The following is a 14497-nucleotide window of genomic DNA, read 5'->3' as shown; positions in this document are numbered from 1 at the left end:
ATACAGTCCACAGGGATTCCGAAGGGAGATACTGGTTATTTTGTATTTTAAAACTGACCTTAAAACACAGAATCTGCAGCCAGCCACTTGGCAAAACTGTTTGGCAGCAGTTTTCAGGGCGGGCAAAAGCAGGGACTGTTTCATAACAAGGGGTAGGTTCACACAGTAATTTGTTAACGTGTTAAATTTAACATGAGCAGCCTTTTGGGAAGATTCTTCTCTGCCCCAGCTTCATACCTGAACAATTCTTCTTTCATTTGCAGGTTTGATGATACTAAAGATGGAGAGTCAGCTTTGGACTGTGTCCACAACAAGAAAGGTGAGCAAAGGACTGGACATGTATTTACCAGCAACTGCTTTTCTGACTGCTTTTCTGAACGTGTGCAGAGGAGGGCAACCAAAATGGTCAAAGGCCTGGAAACAATGCCTTATGAGGAACGGCTAAGGGAGCTGGGCATGTTTAGCCTGGAGAAGAGGAGGTTAAGGGGTGATATGATAGCCATGTTCAAATATATAAAAGGATGTCACATAGAGGAGGGAGAAAGGTTGTTTTCTGCTGCTCCAGAGAAGCGGACACGGAGCAATGGCTCCAAACTACAAGAAAGAAGATTCCACCTAAACATTAGGAAGAACTCCCTGACAGTAAGAGCTGTTCGACAGTGGAATTTGCTGCCAAGGAGTGTGGTGGAGTCTCCTTCTTTGGAGGTCTTTAAGCAGAGGCTTGACAACCATATGTCAGGAGTGCTCTGATGGTGTTTCCTGCTTGGCAGGGGGTTGGACTCGATGGCCCTTGTGGTCTCTTCCAACTCTATGATTCTATGATTCTAACTGTTCTAGAATTGCTTTCCTTTTCCTTTTTGTGCTTAAATTGTGGATCTGTTTGCCCCCGCTCCCCAGACTCCTTCACGAGGAAGGACAGAATAGACATTCAATAGGTGAATAAATAAGTTGATGTCAGGTTCAAAAAAATGCAACTCTTGGATATCTTGTTTGCTTTGTCTCAGATATTCAGGCCTCTCCTAATGTGGTTCCAAGTCTCAAGGCTACTTCTTTCATACCTTTTTAAAGTCATGCCTTTGTCAGAAGATGCTGGGCCCTTGTCACTCCCATCCCAGTTTTTCACGTCTTCATTTTGAGGTGTGACCCACAGTAGTAGTTTTATGTCGTTTAAGTGGATGGTGGAAGACACCCCTAAACCTGGTGTGCAAACTTTCAAGAGCAGTTGCTAAGCCAATCCTCTTTCTGTGTGGCTCTCTAGGTGGGGGGAAAAGCATGTGTGTGGGAATAGCAATGTTAAGCAGTGTGTCCAGTGTTTTGTAACGGGGGTTGGGGTTGGGGAATCATGGGCAACTCTCAAAGATTCTTGCACTGCATTCTTTCTTTACTCGTGTGAGTTCTTTATTTCCGTACCGGTTGGGGATATGAGACAGTTCCAGCGTTAAAGTGCAAATAAAACAATAATTTTTGCTCAGCACCATAAAGAAAAAGTCAGAGCACAGCTTGCTTTCTTAGGGCTCTCATGTGTGCTTCATGGTATTCTCTTGAGATGTTCCCCAGAACTCCATCCCTGAACTCTGCATTCACCAGAAGGGACACTCCAATTGTCTATACTGACTAGGTCAAAATCCACTGTCTGCTTGAGCCATAGACTCCGACTACTGTGAAAATTGGAAAGTTTCTATCTCGGGGGTGGGGGTTAGAAAAGAGCCTGAAGACAATGTGCAATGCCTCTAAGTGAGGCAGATAGAAATCAAATTCCATGTTCCGATTCACAAAACAAAAGATATTTGGAAGCAACTTTCCAATAAATGTTGAAGATTTCAACCGGCACATAGATTTCTAAAAAAATGTTCACTTTTTTTGCTCACCACTGTTATACTAGCTGCTTTCTCGGTTCCCTTTTCACCAATGTACAGATTTTTATATTCTCTGATGAATCACCTGATCTTCCCTTTCCTAGATGTGCAAACTGTTTTTATGTCAAATTAGGCAATCAGTTCTGTTCTGTGCTCTGCTGCTGCTGCTGCTGCTGCTGCTGCTGGGGGATGGAATTTGTTGTTACATGATCCTGCTCTGTTACATGCTTTGTCCTTTCAAGGAGGAAGAAATGTGAGGAAGTCCCAGCACCGATCCTTGCCTTCCGAAGGAAAAAGTAAGTAAGTCTCAGGAACAGGGCTGAGTTCAGTTCAGCCGTAATGTAAATGCTGGCTTTCTTTTCCATGTCAGAAGTATCACAAAAACATTTCCTAGATAGGACGTTTTTGCCCCCAAGACCATCTTGCCATCACTCCAGGCCCAGAGTTAATGTTGCATTTGTAGAGGCCCTGGGTATCATACAACTTTCCCTGACCTTCAGATGCTAATTGCGAATATTTCTGTGGGTTTATGCTTCCTCCCATTGCTATACTGCTGCTATTTCTTGCACCTTTCTGTGACATCACAGCTCGATGGGAATATTTGGGACACTGAAGTAAAGGAGAACTGAAATCCCCCTCCCCCAAAAGCAAGATTCATCGACCCTACACTGTCTCTTTCCTTGCAAAGAGGGCACACTGCTGGCTAACAGCCAAGGACAAAGCTGACGAGAAGCAGAGCAGAAATGCTGTATGCTAGGAGGCAGGCTGGGAATGGTTCCATATAGGACAATCAGAGTGGGCATGTTGCAGGCGTTATGTTTCCAGACATGTGAGCCAAAGCTTTGCAACCAGGGAGCATTCTGGGAATAGTTGAAGAGGACTGCACCAGGAAGTTCCATGGACTCTGTGGCTGAATAGCATACAGAGATGGCACAAGGGATGGAGATGGATAACCAAAGAAGCAAGCAAGGAAATAACTGAATCAGGACAGGAAGGCTCACAAAAAACACCCCCACTGTTTGATTTTGGAAGTTTGCTTAGACATTTCTAGCCAGCCTGCCTCCCCTTCTCCCCACTATGAAGAGCCAGGCAATCTCCCACCTATACACCGACCAGATCCAGACCTGCTTAGCTGCAGCAAGCTTGCTGAGTGGCACACGCCTTCAGACCAAAATCCTGGAACCCCATGAAAGTGGACACTTTTACCTTTCTCAGTGCAATCCCCTCGTCCCTGGCTCACTGCATGGGTGACATCCAACTAAACAGGCCAGTGCAGTGACGTTCAGCTGCGCAATGTAACTTCTTGCCCTTCTCCTCATCCCATGCTTCCCCCTCAATCTGCTCCAGGGACTAGGGGGAACCCCTGGAACAGAGGTGCACAGGGAGAGAAAAAGGTGGAGAGGTTACACTAGAGCAAAATGCTTTAGCTGTGCAATGTAACTGTTTCATTGGATACCACCCAAGGATTCTGTGGCACTTCCACTTCCAGTCCTCATGGCTGCTGGGCCCTTCTTTAGCCATGGAGGTCAGAACTGTGGCGTATTGTGGCCTGGTGCTGGACTGGCTAGCCTTGGCTCATGGCATTTTTCTTTTAGGTGGAGGTCAGCACAGAAGAAGCACCAGTGAGTCTGCTGCCAGAACATTGCCAGTAGTGAGCAGTAAAGCCAGAGGGAAGGACAGACTAACAGGCAGAGCCAGAAGGTAAGGGAGCAGCTTTCAATGGGACTTCACTGCCTCTGGTGGGAGGCCTGCTCAGCCAAAATGAGCATCTCCACTCAGGCCTTATCCACACTTCGGGTTGCCATATTTCAAAAAGTAAAAACCAGGACATCCTGAAATTTGTTGGGCTTTTTTACGGAAACTCCCCAAGTTGTTGAGCTTCTTTAAGGAAAACCCAATTTTTCTATTGATTTGCCTAAGATCCAAGCACCGCCTTTCAGAAATGCCCCCCATGTCAATTCCACCTTTGAAATCCCGGTAATGTCTGGGAAAACCAAGTCATATGACAGCCTTGTCCACCCTTACCTTTTGCCCCATGCTTTCCAAGCTCAGGCCCATGCTTCAAAGCTCCGTATCCAAGTGTTCTTTTTCCCCACCCCACCCTGGAGCGTTCTCCACGAAAACCCGCTCTGTAAACCAGAAGTGCAACAAATGGCAATTGAGGTTTTCCACAAATTGCCATTTGCTCCACTTCAGTGGTTTGTTGAAAGGGAGACGTCAGTAACACAAAATGCTAATGGAGGCTATTATTCCCAATTCTTAAGAAAAGTGAAGACTTCTTTACTTATTACAGTGCCATCCTAACCATGTGTATTCTGAAGTAAGTGCTGTTGAATTCAGTGAGGTTTACTCTTGGAATCAAATCTCATCCAACTATGTTGCACATTTCACAAATAAACTGAAACAAACTATTTGCAGAACAGTGTCCCTAGTGTCATAATGCACAGCCCATCTTCATACCCACTGCCACCATCTCCAGCTCATGTACTGTTTGATTAGTTGCTGATCTCAGAGATCTTGCTATCCATGCAAAAATTTGACTTTCAATGGACAAGCACTGTCCCCCCTTTAAAACTTACCAATTACAGTCCCTTTCGGGGGTGGGGGGCAGTATCATGAATAAACTGTTTCAAGAATAGATTGCATCACTAAAGAAAATGCACATGAATACCCAAAGGCAATGACTCCAGGAAGATAATTGCAACAAATCATATTTCCTTTTTCCAGACTATACTGAAAATGAGTTCAATTGCATGAGTAATTCTTTGTTAGTCTGTCTCAAATCCAGAGTGGGGGCTAGAATAGTGCCAATAGGAGGTTTTTCCCCCTAGCTGCATAATTTTCGTCAGGATTGTGGCTGGGTGGGAAAGTGTTAAACTTTCTTTCTCCAGTACACTACAGTACTGGAGAGCCAGTGTGGTGTAGTGGTTAAGAGTGGCAGACTTGTAATCTGGTGAACCGGGTTCGATTCCCCGCTCCTCCACATGCAGCTGCTGGGTGACCTTGGGCTAGTCATACTTCTCTGAAGTCTCTCAGCCCCACAGAGTGTTTGTTGTGGGGGACGAAGGGAAAGGAGAACGTTAGCCACTTTGAGACTCCTTCGGGTAGTGATAAAGCAGGATATCAAATCCAAACTCTTCTACTGTGACCTTAGTGAAAATCCTCCTGCACCTGTAATTAAAGAAAGCCTCCCGCCCCAACCACTTGCCCCACCGCACAAAGATAACCATAGTCAAGGAGTGCCAAGACAAGAAGCTAGAATTTGACTTACTCTTTTGGGAATTTTCTAGCAATTAGACCACACTACTGATAGAAGCAGTTTCCGTTTATTTGGTCTATAGATGTACATCAAAGATGGTGTGGCATTATCAGGGCAATTACACTGGGGGTGGGGGGAGATGGCAGTATACATATGCAGAAATTATGGCTTTTAAAATGAGACTATAACAGAATCCGCAATTGAACAGAAATTCCATGCAAGTATGATTAGATTCCTCCTATCCAAAATTCCATTAAAATCTAGTCCAGAATACCAGAATTGCTCTTAAAAGTGCCCTTGGCACATTGCCATTTGTCTCCTATGATTTTTCGTCTCAGAATTGTCCACATATGGACAGTAACACAACTGCAAAGCAGCACAGTATTTCCATGGCCACAGTGGGAATATGCCGCTCGTATTAGGCAAGCAGTTGTTATGCATGAGAAGGGAAACTTATTCCAGGAGAAGGAAACTTATTCCAGGAGAAGGATGTTGTTGTTGGGCTTTTATGGCCCATTAAATATAGTCTGCTTACTCAACTTTATGTGTGTGTCACAAATCACACTTGTTTTTTTATTCCTTGCTGGTGTTTGAGTTAGAGCTTTCAAATTAAATCGGTGTGTTTGGACTTGCCTTTATAAATGAGATTGTTCCTGAGACTTAGCCCTTGCCCGTACAGCAAACTTAAATCTCTTGCTTCTTCCAATAAGTAGCATTGCTTCTGTCTGTAATTAGGTTCAATTATGCCATTTTCGTTTCTCGCAGCGTAAAAATGCTTTAGGAAAAGGGTGAAAATACAGCTACATTTGCGTTTTAAAGCTCCACTGGAGTGGGAAAACAAAGCAAACCTGTAAGACCAACCACTACAGCATAGGCAAACCAAAAAATAAAGATATGGTTTGTTAAATCAGGGATAATGAATGGCTTATTCTTTTATCAGCTTTGACTTGAGCTCCCCCACCCTGAAACCTGATAAACTAGATCAGGGGTCAGCAACCTTTTGGAGCTGTGGGCCTCAAACCCACAGCTCAGACCATGTGGTGGGCGGGACTATATTTTTTTGGGGGGGGGGGAATGAACGAATTCCTATGCCCCACAAATAACCCAGAGATGCTTTTTAAATAAAAGGACACATTCTACTCATGAAAAACACACTGATTCCTGGACCATAACCAGCCATGGGCTGGACTGAGAAGGCGATTGGGCCGCATCCGGCCCCCGGGCCTTAGGTTGCCTACCCCTGAACTAGATAACACCATAGCAGTACTTGGAAAGCAGTTCTTCCCCACCTGTAATAATCAGGGCAAAAGCTGAGGCTGGAAGGCAAGAAGTGACCATTGAGTCTGGTAATAAAGTAAACAGTGGGGAGCAAGAGGAGAATGGTAACTCTGATCACAATGCCCACCGAGCAACCACCTTCAGTGCCACCATAAGATATATACAAGGTTATAGCCACATCCATAAAATACTACTGTCCCCCTCTCATGAAAGTGTAATGAAGTCATTGGGACAGTCCCTTGCTGGAGACACAATTCCCAGCCCAGAGAGTGTAATTTGAGCACCAGAATCAGGTCGTTTGCAAACCCAGCTTCTCCAAGCACACTATGGTGGAGTTCGCCCTCCAGCAGAAGAGTGTGGGTGCCCCATCTTACAGTGCTTCACCAACAGCAGGTGTTGTCCAGCAGTGACAGTGCTGAAATTGCATTTATTTCAGAAAGGCACTTTCCCACCCACCTCCTAGAGTGGTACGAATAGCAATTCCCCATAGGAGTTCAGAGTAGTGGCAACAGCGCTGCTCAGTATCCAGCAGTGCCGCTGCTTCCACCACCAACCTCTGCTGATGAGATGGATTTAATTTTTTTATAACCACCCACCTACCTGCTGACACACCTGAAGTGGCGGCACAGTGATGTAAACACTAATGACTGAAGTCCGTAGCACGGACTGGGTACCAACGGTGCTAGAACTCATATAAAAATATTAATGCACATGTGACCTGAAAACAGGTACAAAAGAACAGCTGCCAGTGGAACAAATGAGCAGGAAAAATCTCAGCTTCATGTTCATTAATCTCTTTTTCTAAAGGGCATTAGCAATGCCCTCGTTCTGTGTTAATACAGTACTGTAAGATTGGGTTTTAAACAGAAGGGGTTTAATGAATCCAGGAGTAGTGCTAGAGATTGACAACAGTCCTAGCCAAGTTGCCAAGTAACAACTCCCCCCTATAGTTTGGGAGATTGGCTGATAGTTCTAAACTGCTGCTGTTCACAACGGCTAGGAAATATCTGAAGGGGAAATAACTGTTATGAATTGGGGAGGGGAGGGGCTGTACGCCCTTCTAATTCCTGGATCCAGCAAGTGTTAAAATCTGAGCAAAGATTCAAATTCCTGGAATAGCCAGGCTAGTTTCCTGGTGAGGCAATGGGTCATTAAGGAAACAAAGGGAGTGACTCTGTGCCAGATGGCAAATGGTACAAACTTGCTGGTAGTTAGAAAGACAAAAGCCAGAGTGGAGAGTGGCATGATGTGAGCTAGAAGCTGGAAGCTGGAAGCAGCAGGCTGGGAAGCTAGAGAGTCAGAGCAATGCCTTTTTCTGGTGGAATCAAAGGCTGTGGCTATGGGAGAAGCAAGACCCTCTTGGGGTGTTAATGCTGCGAGCCCCTCCATCATAGGCTGAGGTTGTATATATGTGTAAATAAACCACATATCCTAAAGACACCACAGTCTCCACTGTGTCTCATTCCAAGAAAACTGAACCCGGGGTAAGCAGCTGGAACTCCTGGAAACTTGCTCTGCTCGGAGATTGGGGTGGCATGTAACATAATTCAGTGGTACCTTGCAAGACGAATGCCTTGTAAGATGAAAAATGCGCAAGACGAAAGGGTTTTTCGTTTTTTGAGTTGCTTCGCAAGACGATTTTCCCTATGGGCTTGCTTCGCAAGACGAAAACGTCTTGCGAGTTTGTTTCCTTTTTCTTACAACCGTTAATACCCAGGGAATCCACGCTCCGCAAGACGAAAAAATCGCAAGATGAAACAACTCGCAGAACGAATTAATTTCGTCTTGCGAGGCACCACTGTTCTTGCATGCACCCCTAGCTAATAATGAGATGATCTCCCTGTGAAGAGAAATTGCTTTGACAGTGACAAAGTCTGGCACAGGAACTGAGATTCCTTCCAAACCTCCTGTCCATTGAGCATTCATCCCAATTTGGTTGCACAACATTTGTGGGAAGGTTCAAAGAGGGCCATTTAGTTAGCATTCCCAGGGAGGTTATGCAGTATTGTGTCAAGCAAGCAGGGACGCGGACTTATAAAAAATATTGGGGGGGCCCGGGAAAGCTCATGAATAATAAATAAGCTCATGAATATGCAAATAAAGTGGCGCCGCCTCCTCGTGAGCGAATAGGGGAGAGCGTGCTGCGCCTATTAATCAGCTCCAAAGGAAATTGGGTGGAGCTTTTGCTCGGGAGGGAGGGCAGGAGGCATGCAGCCCGCCCCTCCCTGTGCATTTTGGGCTGGGGGAGGGGCGGCGATGGCGCTCTGCTGGAGGGGCGCCGGAGATTATTGGGGGGGCAGAGCCCCCCCAAACGAATTTTTGAGGGGGCTCGGGCCCCCTCAAGCCCCATGGAGTCGGCGCCTATGCAAGCAAGTGGTATTCCACATTTCCTACTGCATTTTACTGTCACTTTCCTTATTGCAAAGTCCAATTTGAGTGGGGAGGGAGAGACAATTCAGCCTTGTATACTGAAGAATATAACCTCCCTGTAAATATACTGCATACATTGCTTTGCTAAATTTTGTGCTATTTTAATAGAAACTTTAATAGAGTCTGTGTCGGGAAAAGAGGCAGCAACTCACCTGTTACTTGCTTTATGTGTGTGAAAGAGAAGATACTCTGGAATACATTCCTTCTCTTGGTGTTAGTTCGCAAACTGCTGCAGACAGCTCCATAAATCACTGGTACATGCTGTTAGTCTAATGACAAATGTCTGGGAATAGAAATTTGATTTTATGGTTTTTATTATATTACAGTTTTAACAATCAGCTTGTGAAAGATTAATGGCCCCTGATGAACCTTTGGAATTAAGATGAATATGCTCTTTAGATGCTGCGAGTGCAAATGTTGTGATGAATCTGGACAATCTGAGCATCTTTATAAGAAGGATTGCCGCAAGAGCTAACATGGTTTATAGGCAGTTTCCAAAAACGGAGGCAAGCATGAGCAAGAGCAGACTTCCTGTGCTCTCACTCCCTGGTTTTTGAGAACTGCTTAAAGAAACAATAACAAGGAACACAGACTTAATCCCAACTCATACTCCTCATCCTCTGATATCATAGCTAGTAGATACTCAGTGGTTATATGGTTCACCTTTTCTTCTTAATGACTGGTTGTTACTGGTGGAAAACTTGGAATCTTGTCTAGGGTTGTGTTCAAGACCCTCTGCTCTGCAAGGAGACGGAGCTCCCAGATTAGGCAAAACAGCTAGTATCCAAAAGGAAGTCCTATCAACATTTGACAACCCTCATTTTGTGTGTGCTGTTTTACAGATGGGATGCTAAGGAAGGTGAAGAAATGCCCTTTGTAAAGGATGAACCTGATAAGCAGGTGAGCCTACTCTATAGAGTGTTGCTTGGATCAGCAGTAGGGAACCTTTTTTTGGTTCTGTGGGCCAGATCCTTATCAGCATCTATCCTCGCAGGCCAACTGTGGTGGGTGGGTGTGGCTACCCACCTGTTCTTTTGGAGCTCTTTGCAATCCATTTTTGTTTTAACAACCCTGGACAATTTGGTTTCATCAGCAAGCTTTGCCACCTCAGGTGGGCATGCTTTGAGGAAAGCAGCCTCCTGAAAGAGGTTGGCAACCTCGGCAAGCCAGGTTTGGTCCACTGAGCAGAAGTACCTTACCAAACAAAATAACACCAAGCCTTGTACTTTGCATTAATTCAGAAGAAATACAGCCCTTGGTTCTTAACTCATCAAAGTAGAAACAAAACAAATTCCTTCCAGTAGCACCTTAAAGACCAACTAAGTCAGTTCTTGGTATGAGCTTTCGTGTGCATGCACACGAAAGCTCATACCAAGAACTGACTTAGTTGGTCTTTAAGGTGCTACTGGAAGGAATTTGTTTTGTTTTGACTATGGCAGACCAACACGGCTACCTATCTGTAACTCATCAAAGTAGGGTAGTGTCTTCCATTAACAGGGGGCCAAGCTGGATGAGATTCTCACTAATGCCTTACCAAGCTCCTGCAGGTTTATGTTTCTTGAACTGAAATGCGTCTAACAGGGGGTTGCAGATCTGACTGGAGTAAGGTGGTGGAGGAGAGAAAGAAGATGCTTAACTCTTTCCCCTCACATTGCTTTAGTGTAGATACACACACAGAAACACATCTAGTTGCTTTCCCTCCCATGATGGGAAAGAAATGATCCTGTCTCCTCCCTGCCCAGCCTCAAGGATTGGGTTGTAGCTATGAACTCTGCTGTCACTGCTCCCAGATTTTCAGCTTCATATAGCTACATTTCAGTTAAAAGAAGCAGCAGCAGATTGATCAAACAGCTCCGAGCATCCCTTCTACTTTGGCACACAGAAGCTTGCACTGGGAAGGTGAGAAAAGCTAATCCTTTAACCAACGCTTATGAGTATGAGGGAAGATCCCTGTGTTACCAGAGTGGCCTGGGAATTTCTTCAACGTTGCGTAGTCCCAGGTCACTCCAGGGCCGTTGAATAATTCTTTATTACAATAAAACAATTATCTTATATTGTGTATATAATATATTCTGTCTCTCCAATAATAAATCATTAATAGGCCAAATCCTATGCAGTGTATTTAAAAATATGCCAAATTGATTTTGAAGGGTTTGGCCTAATATGGAAATGTTTGTGTAAATGATAAATTATTTCATTGCAATGAAGAACTGTGCATATTTTAAAGTACTGTACATTTTCCCACTCTGGTTGCTAGGTGTGTGTTTTTAAGGGCCATTTATGCCTCAGTTGTTTGCATGTCCCAGCACTGCTCATAAACAGGAATTATGTGAGCCAGACAAATTATTTCCTGCGTCAAGTGTGGTGTAGTGGTGAGTGCTGATCTAGGACCAGGTCCAAATCCCAACTAAGGCTGCAATCCTATAACCCCATGTTGCCTTTGAATTCAACAGGGTATAGTTCTAAGCAGGAATGATTAGGATTATGTTGTAAGCCATGAAGCTCACAGAAGAAGAAGGAGAAGGAGGAGAAGGAGAAGAAGTTGTATACTGCCCTAGACTCCTTAGGGTAGTGATAAAGCGGGATATCAAATCCAAACTCTTCTCTTCTTCTTCTATACCTGCAAGTCTCAGTAGCTGTGCTTTAGTTTTCTCACTAGTGAAAGAGAAATTTTAGTCACCTCTGGTAGCCAGCTACTGATACCAACAGCTTTGCAAGGGTAATCTGTTGTTTCTTTAAGTCAATTGTGTAATAAGTAACTAAGCTAAGTTTTGTCTTCCGTCCTTCTAGAGATCCTCGAGCAACGAGCAACTGAAAAAGCAAGCTGTGGCTAGTGAAGCTGTCAAGGAGCATAACTTCCCAGCAGGCCTAGAGAATAATATAAAGCCCCCAGAACACAGTGCTCCCTTGCGTCAAGCCCAAAGAGATGAATGGAACCAATCTGCAGGTGAAGAGCGGGGTGCAATTGAAGAAGCCCGGAGGTGCCTAACCCAGGGCATTTCTCCCGCAATCAGAGCGGATGAGACCGGGGCAGATCTCAAACTCAGTAAGTCAGTAACTGGGACTGATTTGTCTCCCAAGGGCAACTATATGAATAGCAGCTCTTCTCAGGGAGTGCCTGGGAATGTGGTGCAGATTTCTGGATGCGACCTTCAAGAAATCAATTCCATAGTCTATGAAGGTGGCTTAGACAAAAATGCGTATTGTGAACGGAACCCTTGTGGGGAGAAGGCAGGAAACAGTAGTGAGCTGTTGAACAAGGAAGGAGGAGGTGGTGAAGGCCAAGGGCTGATAACTGTAGGACAAGGTGAAGAGAACCAAGTTGGTGGCCTCCAGAAGGAGATAATCCCTGCGAAAGAAAGTGACACTGCAGCCTGCCTTGTTCGAACGGAGGAGTCCAAGCCTCCATGTAAAGAAATTCCAGACCCAACGAATGAATATGTACAGGAAGGGGCACAAATGAGGAACAAGGAAGAAGACCAACCCCAGTTGTGCAGTAACAAAGCACAGGATTAAGACCGAACACACAGGGCTCCATAGGGGCCAAAGGTGAGTGCAATGCTAGCCCCTCCACTTGGCCTTTTATGTAGATTTCTAGCCTGCTCTGTCCCAAGAGCTCAAGCCTAGTAGCTCAGTTACACCCAAAAAGTTACACCATCCCGGAAGTTCTCCTGCCCATCCCCTACTGAAATGAATCATACTTGGCTTTTGCACTGGTAGGACTGTTTTCATTCATTACACTGAGGTTTAAACAGGAGAACCCCCTCCTGGATTCAGTCCTTGTCCCTTAGGAGCACAGCTCACAATATTTGACTGGCCACTTTATGTCGAAGAGCTAGGCATTATTGTGATGACTCTTGGAAGCTGCATTTTCTATAGGTTGGTCTATTCCCGCTTACTAGGCACAGATCCTAATATTACATGGATGAATCTGCCATTACACTGCTAAACGGTTCACAGCAGAAGATAGTAAGCAGCCACCAGCTTCCAACTGATTACAAGCTGTAATGAGAATGCAGCTCTCTTCTTCAAAGCTGCAACTCTTAATCTTGGACAACCCTGCTGTGATCCTACTAAAGATCATCAAGACCATTCATTCATTTGTTCAGATTATCTACTTGGGGGTGAAAAGGAAAGCCCCTGGAGAAGCAGAATGCTCTTCTCTAGCAGTGCATGCAGTAGGTTAGGTCTTTTCTTCCAGGTTATACTTTCCAGACTTTTAGGTTTCAAACAAACATATTCAGCTGCCATTCCCAACCTTGTCCCAAGCTGTTTCCTTCCCAGAAAACCACCAATATCCACAGAGCAAAGCTGAGAAACGTTGAGTAAAATGGCTAAACTAAGATTTCCCTGGCAAGTGCAGAATTTACAAACACGGTATTTTAACAGCAGCAGCAAGCTGTGATTTTGGGAGTTAAAATTCTTCTTATCTTGCTCCTTTCCTTGCGCACAGTCTCCCAGACAATTCAGTAGACTTCCTCCAAAGTGAAGAAATTGTGCCAGCTTTCTAACAAAAGCCAAATATTACATGAACTGGCAGTATCTCATGTGACATACTGGGAATCATGTTTGTTCTTTTAATAACAAAATACTGAATAGTACAGAAGGTCAACAATTTGAAATCTGTTTGTGGCTAGTTATTAGCTACTTAAAAGAAATAATGTGATTGGTCATTCTTTTAAAAATTCAAGCGTCAACATGCTATGTAGTTCTGTACACAGATCCAGCAATGTCACACATGCATTCAGAATTCCCTTGGCCCCCACCCAATGTCGACCCCATTTCTTTCAGGGGGGCCACTGATTTTTTCATGCATTCTTTTACACATACTAATCTCCTCCCTCCAGCGAAATGAATGGGGCAGCCAAAGTGCAGTAGAGCGCCATGCACAAAACAATGCTGTGAGATTACTCTAGTGTTAGAGCAGGGGCCTTAGGCAACATGGAGATGGCAAGTTGCCCAATGAGCCAAATGTCAATTTGGAATTTGATTTCCTTTTCAAAAACTAAAAAAAAATTGAATTTACAATTTAATTTTAAAGATGTTTATTTTTTTAAAAAAATGTTCAATTGTTTATACCCACTACAAGACTATTCAGCATCTAAGTAAATAACACAGGAAGTCTCAGATTTTGAAATGGATCATATGATATTTCAAATGTAGGTAAACCTTTGAAGAGCCGAATAATCATGCTTTTGAAATATTAAAGCAGTTTAGTGTGCTTACAACCCATGTTAAAACAATGTCGATGCAAATTGTTAACACACACACACACACATGGCTTTTCAGTATTCTTTTTGTGTTTTATAATTTATTTTATTTTATATTAGTCCTGGTCTTCTGATCTGCAGATACAAGAAATGGTGCTAAGAGGAACCATACGTGAGAAACTATAGCAAAACCCTTTGCTTGTAAGATGAAGTTTCTTTTTTATCATCACCATCAATCACTATTACTTATTAATAAGACTTGTCTAACTTGATGATCTGAAATTGCCTTAGGTTAAAAAAAAAAAGACTTGGTAGAATGTTGAGGTTCCTTCTCGTCCCACACATTTCATGTCAAGTTGTAAGACCATCTTTCTTCATATCGCCATCCATCAGTGGAGCCCTTATGTCTGTGACAGATTTCACACATAGAGCTGTTAGCTGTGACCCATTTCTCCAAGGAAACA

The 14497-nt window shown here is 44.0% G+C and overlaps 1 protein-coding gene across 2 annotated transcripts in view; it reads left to right on the top strand.

The window, feature by feature from the left end:
• The window catches only part of CCDC9B (coiled-coil domain containing 9B), a 55905-nt gene that overhangs the window by 35746 nt on the left and 5662 nt on the right, over window positions 1-14497 (top strand). For both annotated transcript variants that reach the window (XM_081861527.1, XM_081861528.1), the window contains exons 8-12: window positions 264-319; window positions 2099-2152; window positions 3452-3557; window positions 9666-9723; window positions 11614-12372. In XM_081861527.1, the coding sequence (XP_081717653.1) occupies window positions 264-319; window positions 2099-2152; window positions 3452-3557; window positions 9666-9723; window positions 11614-12339 (1000 nt within the window). In that variant the 3' untranslated portion in view covers window positions 12340-12372. The remainder of the gene's footprint in view (window positions 1-263; window positions 320-2098; window positions 2153-3451; window positions 3558-9665; window positions 9724-11613; window positions 12373-14497) is intronic.

Source organism: Podarcis erhardii, assembly GCF_964252035.2.
Source record: "Podarcis erhardii genome assembly, chromosome: 1".
In the NCBI taxonomy this organism is placed as follows: Eukaryota; Metazoa; Chordata; class Lepidosauria; order Squamata; family Lacertidae; genus Podarcis; species Podarcis erhardii.
Note: the sequence above shows the minus strand (reverse complement) of the source record. Positions and strands in the feature narration are given on the sequence as shown.